General features: G+C 39.4%; 1 protein-coding gene across 1 annotated transcript; it reads right to left on the bottom strand.

The window, feature by feature from the left end:
- Window positions 1–2,053: 2,053 nt before the first annotated feature.
- LOC119661717 (chitinase-3-like protein 1) lies at window positions 2,054–4,108 on the bottom strand. Its single transcript, XM_038071172.1, has 5 exons — window positions 3,956–4,108; window positions 3,534–3,716; window positions 3,195–3,468; window positions 2,882–3,129; window positions 2,054–2,768 (listed from the first exon to the last, which is right to left on the bottom strand). The coding sequence occupies exons 1-5, from the start codon at window positions 4,014–4,016 to the stop codon at window positions 2,089–2,091; spliced, it is 1,446 nt and encodes a 481-aa protein (XP_037927100.1). The 5' UTR covers window positions 4,017–4,108; the 3' UTR covers window positions 2,054–2,088.
- Between the last annotated feature and the right edge of the window lie 6,636 nt (window positions 4,109–10,744).

Genomic DNA, 10,744 nt, shown 5'->3' with positions numbered 1-10,744 from the left:
GGCCTAGTATAACTTTGTTAGTAATAGTGCGATTTTCACCAAATTTGGCAGGATCATGCTCTATACTATAGCCTATATTGCTACAAATTTTGTGATTCTAGGGTGAACTTAAGGGGGGTTTTCCTGTCAATTACTAAAAATTATAGTAATATACTATTATTAACTTTATTTGAACATGCATCGGTATGGAGGGTATTTCGGAGCCTAGGCACCATATAGTGCCAGCCTCCTGATTTTTTGGTCTGGTAGTTCCTGAGAAAGGGTTCGTTAAAAAAATGACCACTTTCAACCCCCCGTACTCCCCACCTTTTCAACAAAAGTCAAAACCAAGACCGACTTCGAAAATTACTAACCGAGACCTTTAATTTGATACCCCACATGACTATATTTGATAAAAAAAAAATGTACACCTCCCTTTTGCATGCATTTGGACCCCCCTTAAATTCGTCGTAAAAGGATGTAACTCACTATATGCGTGAGTGTTCACAGTTTCCACCTTTCTACCAAATTTGGTGTCAGTCGCTATAACCGTCTTCGAGAAAAATGCGTGTGACGGACAGACTGACAGACAGACAGACAGTAAACCGATTTTAATAATTGTGTAAACACAAAACCTTAAAAAACGGTCTTCACACGGGATGAACCCCTTAATGATCTGATCATGTACGTATGTATGGTGGAGCCGAGAGAAAGCGAAGAAAATTGAAAGGCGTTCCTGGTGTAAATAACAAAAAAAATTACATGTTAACTCGAAAGATTTTCAAGCTTGAAGAATTGTTTTGTGCTTTTGTTAGGTAAATTTTCAAAATATGAAAATATGCTATTATTAACTTATTTGTAGCTTTGTACTGATGAAGGGGTAATTTGCTCCCGAAATATATAGTTACATTGGAAACTGAAAATTATAGTTTGGAGGACGCTACCCTTGTCTATCAATTTTAGGTTAGACTACAAATGGCAAACAAAAATCTAATCTCTTATTTTGGGTAGTTTCTGAAAATGAGTCCTGTCTCCATTTAAGTGTGCATATTTTGACCCCTTACTCACGTATTTTACAATTAACGCCAAAACTAATAGTTTCAGAAAGTACTAATCGCGACCTTTCATTTGATCCCCACATTCGATGAAAAAGTTTTTCAGCCCCTTTTGCATATAAACTGCACGTAAATTGATGTTACTCACTGTATGCAAGGAATTTCATAGCTCCCATATGTCCACAATTTCGTTTGATGTAGCCATTTTGGAGAAAAGTGCGTGTGACAAAGAGACAAACAGACAGGCTGTGAATAGATTTTGTTTGACAAAAAACCTTAAAATCACTACATATACTATTAATTAATATACTATTATTAACTTAATTTGAATAGATATCGAGATGGAGAGTATTTTGTGGCCTAAACACAATATAGAGACAGTTTCATGATTTTTTCAGATTTTTCCGTTGGGTAGTTTTTGGGAATAGGCTCGTTAAAGAAATCATCACTTTCGATCCCCCGCACACCACCTTTCTAAAAATGTTATCAAAACTAAGACTGGTTCGAGCCTTTTCATTTAATACCCAACATAACTATAATCATAATCGTTGGCGCAACAATCCATATTGGATCAGGGCCTTGAAGTGCATGTATGGGTATCCCCCCTTAATCTCAACCAAGAACGATGTAAAATACTCATGTAACTCATGTCATGTAACAAACAGACAGACGTTAAGGTTTTGTTGTTTAAGGGAGAAGGGAATATCATTTTTACTACATGTTAAATATCTAGCGCTAAACACAAAAGTAGCCAAGAACTTGACTTGGTATTGCTTTTGAAGAAGACAACACTAGCAATGTCCACTGTAACTAAAGTTAGTTAATTAGCTAGGGTCTAGCTAGCCCTTTCTCGATAGGTCCTTAATGCGACATAAATTAAATGAATTTCACTAGGAACTCTGCGAAACCTAGGCGCAAATTCCAATCAGAATTCTAACATTAACTTAGAGGCTTAAAGAACCATATGTTGTAACACAATATATGCAGATGGAGCAGAACATTCAAAATAAACAAAAAAGTAAGTTTCAATATTTATTTCAGGTTCGATCCAGAATTAACAGCTGACTTGATTTTCATAGTTACAATTTTGGGTGTTAAGGTCGAATAACAAGCCTGGAGGACATTGGAAACCGTAATAGTATCCACCGACACATTGATAGAAAGCAGAACAATTGTTAGGATCTCTGAATGTTCCATCGCTAGTGCAACGTTCGTCTCCGCCTGAGCTACCACCTCCATTTCCACCACCGCCACTTCCACCACCGCTTTCTCCACCACCACCAGGAGTTGGGTTAGTGACGGGGTTTTCTACGTCAGGAATGGTGACACCAGGACGTACAACTGCATTAATCTTCCTCAACAATGGATAATCTTGTCCACAGATTCCTCTGAAGTCGTCGGTCTCGATTGACCAAATCATAATACCACCAAGTCCTTTGTTATTAACGTAGTCACCCTTGACTTGGATACTTTCTTCGTTATCATATCCAACCCATTGCCTGTCCTTGAAGGCATACGGAGTCTTTTGGGTGTCGTCCCATTTCACATTCCAACCTCCTTGTTTGAAGTTTTCGCATATTTCGTTGTAGCCGAGCATTCCAGCCTCGCGAGTGTAGGCACCAGCGGAACCAGGACCGGTACTTGGTGAACCAGGACTAGTGCGCGAGGAATCTTGAAGAGTGAAGGAGCGGCCATATAGGGGTACGCCCAAAATTATCTTGGAAGGATCAGCGCCTGGAAGAGAGTGTTTACAATGTAAAATAACAGTTGAACTAATGCACTGAAAAATACTTTGGCGTGAGAATGTAGGACAAAATATCGGTTATCTTTTTCCTGAAACTATTTACCTTGTCCGAGCCAATAATTGATGCTAGCTTCAACATTAAGTTGTCTTTCTGTAGCAGATTGATCAGATGGGCCGGCGTACATAGGGGCGTTTATTCCAACCGAGCTATCCCAAGAACCGTGGAGATCATAAGCCATGACATTGATAAAGTCCAAATATTGTGACACTTGAGGGATATCATAGGATTGTGATGCGGATGCTTCGGCGGCAGCAACAGCAGCAGACAGAAGTAGACCATGCTTGTTAAATCTGGAAATAAAGCGGATAGTTACACGCCCTTTAAACGGCTTATTTGAAAATAAAGAAACACGCACTCTTCCTTAAGTTCTTTGAGCAGGGTAACGAAATTAGCCTTATCTACATTCGCATCGCCTTCACGTTGAGCTGGATATTCCCAATCCATATCCAGACCGTTGAATCCATGTTGCAACAAGAAGTCTCGGGAAGTTTCAATGAATCTCCTTCGCTTGGCTGGGTCTTTTGCCATGTTTGAATATTTCACTGAACCTTCATTCCACCCACCCACAGCAGCCAAAGTCTTTACGTCGGGATTGATAGCTTTCAAAGAGTCGAACATCTTAATGTTTCCTACAATTTGTCAGTAATTATTCGAATTAGTAATAGTAGCAGAAGGTAGAATAATTGTTTTTTACCGCGGCCCCAGTTGTCCTGCAAATCTAAGTAGGCATCAAGACTCTTGAATGTACCAGAATCATCGATTCCAAAGAAGGTGTAAATTAAATGCGTGCAGAGATGGGGATTAATATTAGCTACGTCGAATTTTCCATTTCCCGGACGGTAAGTTGCCCATGTACCGTAGTAGCAAACAACTTTTTCTGGAAAAATAATGTAGCGTTGGTTTTATTAGCTTTGCTGTTGAATATGCAAAGTATGAGTATATTCGAATTTTATAAAATTAGCACTGAAAAAATCACTTGGCACGTCTTAAAACTAAGTAATTAAATTTATTGAAGCATGTGAGCATTTCGCTTGAAATATTTAGGAAAGGGAAGCAATGACTCAATCAACAACACTAATAAAATATTTTAAATTTCTCAATTGACATTGTACATACTTTGCGCGGCTGCTTCAAATGCAGCGAAAATTGCAATAAATGCAATTAGAAAGACCTTCATCTTAGAAAACCTCTCGATACTACGAAAATCTGTTTGATCGCAAGCCCGAAAACTCGGTACTACTATTTCAAGCCACTTGAAAGCACCTTTTATATGGAAAGGCGCCAGCGGAAAGTTGCAAAAAATCGTATCTGGTAGAAATGTGTCTTACTAACTCTATCTGCTGATAAGCACATCGGCTTTGATATCATCAACAATTGACAGAATGTAAATATTTGATTCGTTTGATAAACAGAATTGGTCGTAAGCCACGTTACTCAGACATAGTTTTATTTGGTATTCTATTGTTGGTTTAAACGGTTGGAGCAAATGTTATCTATGAATCAGGCTTAAAGGGGGTTGCTTTTGATTATGATCGTGACAGTGATAATTCTGTGATAAATGTAATTTAATTTCAATTATATTATTTCTTCTTTGGTAATGAAAACACTTGATTCAATGTTGGGAGGATTTTCATTTAGTTTTGGCTGTTGATTACATATTGTGTCTTTTAAGGTATATCGTTCGTCGTGGTATGTTTCCAGGTCAAGGGGTGTCCTTTGGGTTGTTTGCTATTTTTGAAATTTGAAAAGCCACGTGTTATTGTTGTGTTCTTGGAAATGCTTCCTTCATTTAATTGTACCTTTAATTCTCCATATAGGCGTACTCCTATATATTCCTATCCATATGTCTCTGAGTCTGTAGTTCCTCATGAAACGTAACACTGCAGAAAGCAGTTACCTAACCCAAGGTTAAATTTTCAAAATGGCCTAAACAACGAAAAAGGAATTATAATCTAAGGTATTGGAGTAAGTTTCTCATCAGGCCTATGAATTTACAGGGCAACGAAACCTGCACATTATTTCCTGGAGAGGGGATGGTGCAGTCGAGAGGTTTTCAAATCAGCATGTAGCATATCTATCCAACACCGCTTCGGTGAGCCTTTGGGCCATTTCTTATCCATCTTAGCTACGTAGCGAAATCATCTCTCTCCCGATTGCTACACAATGAATGCAACGTCATATTGATCACGATTGACCTCATTTCAAACGTGGTTACCGGTCACCACTCATCGATCGATAGAAGGCGACAGGACAAAAGACGCGGGTGTTTGTTGATGCGTCGATTGCAAAGGACCTCAGTTGTAGAATATACCTGCGAGAAAAAGCCTGAATTAATCATTATAAATAACGAATCTTCATCTATGGCGCTATCGTCCTTGGCATCCCGAAGTCTTCTTCCCCATTCTTCACAGTGGAGCGAAAGCGTCTTCTGATATCGGAAACCAAGCAGCGTGTAAATTGCATTACCACTGCGTCCTCTCATCTGGTGCTGGGTTTTCCTAGTGGCTGTTTACCTCCCACCTTGCCTGTGAGTAGCCGCCTGGCGATCGAAACAATAATATGCCTGTTTGGAGTCAACGAAAATTTGACGGACATTAACGTTATATTTAAAGCATTTTCCCCAGCATCTGCTTTACTGAGAATATGTAATCAATCGTTGACTTTCCACATTGGAATCCTCTCTGTTATTCGCCAACAATATTTTTGAGAATAGTTTGAGCATTCTTTCGATTGTTTTCAACAGTACTTTGTAATGCACAATAACGATATCCCTGTACAATTTTCAAAGCAGAGTTTGTTAACTTTTTTTTATAAATAGAAGCAATGACACTTTTGCTCCAATTTTCCGGCGAGAATATAATTAGTGGGACAAGTGCCAGTACGGTCCCTGTTCCTTCGATGAACGGAGATTGGGTTGTGGCATGGAATAGCTCCATCGATTTTTCTTGCTCCATGTTTCCAATAAAATTCCCCGCTGCGTTCCTACAAAACATGGTGGTTAATTGGAGTTTTGCTTTCGTTCTTTTCGCCATTCATTCATTCAATTTGCAGATTTCGTTTTCAATATCGAACATCGGTTCTCGACGAGATCAATCTGTCCGGTCGATCTATCTGGTGAGGCGGTGTTCTTTTGCGGATCCTGCGATGAGGGAAACAAGACAATGAGATGGCCATGTTTCTGCTGCAAGCAAATTCTAACATATAAGCTTGCTTCTATTCTGGTTAGTCATATTCTAGAGATTATGGTCCCCATTCCATCGCGGGTCTTTTTTTCCGATTTTTACCTTGAAGGGGCTGAGTACTGTCTTCACATCATTCGAGGGTAGTTAATCTAATACAGCCTCAAGCGGACTATTGAATCTTTTACTAACCGGTTTTCCGTTGAAGCGTATACGTTGATTGGCCAAACGTTTAAATCCTTGTAAACACAAAAGTTATACCCAATGCTGTCAGAAGCGGGAAAGTTATCGTATTCAAAAATGTAACTAAAAGGTACTAAATAGTAATTTTATATGAGCGTACTTAGTCACGCAAAAAGAGAAGATTGTCATCTCTGCTGCTGTTATATTTTGTGGCATACCCATGCTCATCGTGTAATGTGAACCAATATTTTTGGCACACTGTGAAAAATTGTTTTAGGAGGGGGGAGTTTGAAGAGGGTTCATGTATGAAACCAGACAAACGCCAAAATATTTATTCTTACGTAATACAGACCCGATGTGTCCACTGCCTCAAGTGGTTAGAGCGCTGGCCAGTCGTAGCGGATTTGTTAACGTGACTGGATGTCGTATATCAGTCGGCCCAGCTGTGAATGAGTACTTCAGTCAAATCAGGGTAATAATCTCGGGCGAGCGCAATGCTGTCCACATTGCCTCCTATAGTGTACTGTAGTGTACCGTTACGGTCTTGAATGAAGTGCTTTAACACACTTCAAGGCCCTGATCCAATATAGATGGACAACACAAGGAGCGCGTTGAAACTGAATATAACGAAGTGCAACAAAAGTGTTGCCATAGCGTGAAAAATAAACTTCCAAATCAAATTAGAACTCCTATTTCAATTTTTATCTTATCTATGCAATTACAGCTGTAAGTGAACGATAAATCGAACTGGAAGGGTATTGTATCACATCCGGAGAAATCTCTTCCCCAGGTTAATATTATCTCTTTGGGAAATTATCTTTTGAGATGTACCGTGTATGCAGATCGAGCAAATACTATAGACTTTCAACCAGATTAAGATTTATCAATTGGGGAGGCATATCGGGTCAGAGTGAGACATTATACAATAACTTCTTGTGCCGAGAAGGAAATGTACTTGTCGTTGTTGTCCTATTAATAGACAAATGGTTATAGTGCGGCGTTTTAAAAGAAATTAAAACGCAGTGCATTAGTGTATATTTCCTTTAGATAATCTTGTCAATATATACCAATCTTTTCACTTTGGTCGCTTTGAAGGCCCAATTTAAGTGACTTCCGGCACCATGCTTCAAAACTGCATGTATCTCACGAGTTTTCAGCTCCACATTGGCTTGCCTACAAAACTCAAATAGGTTGTATTTATTTTTACCCGTCCACAAAACGCTCTTTCACAAAGGCAGACCATTTTCTCGGTTGTTTTGGGAGGTAACCTCTTTTCTTCTGGCCGACTATGAACGATATTCGCATGCTCTAAAAGTGAGCCTGTCCCCCTATATGTGAATGGCAACGCATTGTTTTCGAACCACTAGCTTCCGGCAGTGGGCACTTTATGGCCAACTTATTTTGTCGTTTTATACGTTTTATGATGTCACGAACTGTACTCACTGAAACTGTTACTTTGTTTTCGCGATTTTGCGGGAATTTTGAGATGTTTTACGAAGTGATCACAGGAAGCCTAACGTCATCAGTTCGACTTTTTGATCATTTTGTGATCTAGCATAATTTGGTATTGCAAAATATTAATTTCGTTTGGGTTTCAGTTAAAAAGTACTGAAAAGTATTGTGCATATTTAATGAAAAACGTACTGAAACATGAGAAAAAGAACTGAAGTAGTGTAGTACTAATTAAGTAGTAGGTACTAAATTAAGTGCTTTCGGTACTAAAAAGCCAACACTGGCTATGTCCCATTCGCGCATCCCAGAATTTTTCCCACTTGTAAAAATAGTATGCGTTCGAGAGTGAAATACCTCCCCAGCTAATAATTTCATTTCCCTGGCCATTGAGCGATCTGACTTGCACTTTTTAACCTGTTCAATGAGATGTTCTAAGAGCGCCAATTCCGAACAGGGTGCCCGACTTGGCAATGGGTAGGGTAACGAAATATTTCAACGACAACAGGTGAGAATCACTCTCGAGAAAATTTCGCGAAACACAGACCCGGGTACTGTACAATCGCAATCTGTAGTGATTTACAGCAGTTTAAAGTACTTTTGGGACTTGTTAGAAAGTAGGGAGCTAGCAATTAAAACGGACAATAAGCTACTTGCTGGAGAAGGTTTCATCGAGTTGGACTTCATAAGTCAATTCACTACTGGAAATTGTTATGTATGGAAGAGAAAACGCCTTTCCCGTATCGCCAGTATCCATCACCGTCGAAGTAAGTGAGAAATTACCCAGAATTCTGGAACCTAGGAAGATCCAGTTGCAACAATTCCAGTTAGACAACAGAATCTCCGTGTACAGCGAAATGTACACCAGTAACATTCGTTCATAAATCTCTGCCGGTTTAAGAAAGCGAGTGTCTAGTATGACCCCCGACACCCCCATGGGATAGCCGCTTTACGAGAAAGCACATCAAGCAAAAGTATGTCTGGGCATCTGTGCCGAAAGCTCCAAAGAAGACCTCGGAACATTGACCACAGAATTAGTATATGGTACTCCGATTTCGCCGAGAATTTTTCTTAACAGAGGACATACCACTGCATTCGCAAATATCGACTTTCAATATTGGTGGCCCATTACCGCCACAGAAGCATCTTCGTTTACAAAGGCTTTGCAGCGTGCTCACATGTGTTCGTCAAGGTTGACCGTGTGAAGAAGCATCTGGAGCTCCCCTATGAGAAACCATTCACAGCAATTACAGCGTTATCGCACCGAGTTTTCATTGTGAAAGTTACTGGACCCGAAACGAACATTAGTGTTGCACGTTTGAAGGTCGAATTTTTCGAAACGCTCTTTAATCTGGAGCCCAAACACCAGAGTGAAACGGCAATTGAGCTAAGAATAAAGACATATACAGACCCGAAGTTGAAGAAAGTCAGTTCACTTAGAGGAGAGTGATGTGGAGGATGATTGTCGAAATTCATCAGCTGGTAGCGAGTTAACATCAGGACCAAAGCTCTCGTCAAAAACTATCGGCCACCATATTTAAATTCAAACGTTTTATAGTTTAGAGAACGAAGGTTTCTGTTATCGTTAGTATGTGAAATATACATATAGAGATTGTTGCGAGATTAACGTGTCTCAAATCGTAATAATTCTCCTGCCTCAATTTCCACACATTTTCTAGTGTGTATGTCGGCTTCGGTGAAAAACAAGAAAAAAACGCTGCACAACACAATTGTGGAAGTCGCGAAGTCTATAAAGTCTTGAAGCAGAAGATACTGTCTGTCCAAAATGGAAGCAATGGTCAGCGAAAAGCTCAACCATTCTCTAGAGTTGGTAACTTACAAGCCTCATCTGTTCGTGCTGGATTAAAGTTGGCTGACATAGTAAAAGCACAAGACCAAAACCAATCTGCCTCTGACCGTTCAGAGCATGAACGATCTTCAAATGTTGTTACGCTGCCAAATAATACTTTTTTGTTGGGAGTAGGAGGGATCTTAAGTCCACATCTTCTTGATGTTGGACCGGACCAAACGAAGAGTGACTTACTCTCACTTGTTTTGGTTCACGGACCCTTCGAAGAAGGGTAATAACTAACGGTTTCGTTCAGAGCAGAGGCAACTCATCAGATGGTGCCTCACTTCTGCCCTGGGAGCAGCGTGACCGAAAGTGGCAACAGATGGAATTCGCTACTTTTCATATAATCGAAAATACGACAAGGGTGCGAAGTATATCCAACTTAAAACGGCCAGTGTTTTAAGCCTAAGTCCTCACAAAAAAAAAAAACAACTTTAGCCTGGCTTAGGCTCAGATAAGTTTTTCGTTGGTCTCTTCGATTTCGAATTAACCAGGTTTGGCAGAGTCTAATAACCAACGATTTTCGGCTGCGCTGCCTAATCTGAGTCCACTTACTATCCGTTATGGAAAACAACTTGGAAGGATATCAACACTAAGCTGAGTCATCTGTAAATATCCATGAACGAAGTTAAAAATTTCACAAAAAAAAAGCAAACAAGTCAGAATATCGGAAGGTCGGCGCTTCGGTTATAACGGTTTTGTGTTCTATGCACGTTTTTCTATTCCTTCATAGCTAAGAATGCAAAATATTCCTCCAGATATTGCCAAACTTCAAGATATAAATATGCGCATACATATTAAAGACATAAATATGGAGTTCATCTTAAACAAACAGAGATTGCCGTATACTGATGCGTACATACATACATATATATGTACGCATCTAAATTGATCTAACGCATCTCCACTTATCTACATATGTACGCAAATTAAATACCACTGGTACTAACCTACACGCATGTTCATCTTTTTGTACACTATCCGCAAACTTTTTTATTAGCTCATATGTACATATCCATACACGTGTCTATCTCAAGCCATTTATACTAATAAACAAATAAAAATAAAAAGGTGAATGCGGAAAACTAAAATGTCCCCATGGACCCCGCAGTTCATATAAATTGACTTTTAATGATGAAGACGTTATACACTTCGTGGAGAGCAATGCTTCGTTAATAATAGTTGGATTCCATTCAAACAAAATTATATCCTATATTATCGCCTATACTGTTACTAAATTTT

The sequence above is a fragment of the Hermetia illucens genome, chromosome 1 (genome assembly GCF_905115235.1).
Source record: "Hermetia illucens chromosome 1, iHerIll2.2.curated.20191125, whole genome shotgun sequence".
Taxonomy (NCBI): Eukaryota; Metazoa; Arthropoda; class Insecta; order Diptera; family Stratiomyidae; genus Hermetia; species Hermetia illucens.
Note: the sequence above shows the minus strand (reverse complement) of the source record. Positions and strands in the feature narration are given on the sequence as shown.

What these genes read in the sequence shown, in the direction of transcription:
- LOC119661717 (XM_038071172.1), bottom strand. Translation starts at nt 4,016, where the DNA reads ATGAAGGTCTTTCTAATTGCATTTATTGCAATTTTCGCTGCATTTGAA. An exon ending in ATTTGAAGCAGCCGCGCAAA is followed by an intron (nt 3,717 to 3,955) that starts GTATGTACAATG and finishes TTATTTTTCCAG; the next exon opens with AAAAAGTTGTTTGCTACTAC. An exon ending in GCAGGACAACTGGGGCCGCG is followed by an intron (nt 3,469 to 3,533) that starts GTAAAAAACAAT and finishes GACAAATTGTAG; the next exon opens with GAAACATTAAGATGTTCGAC.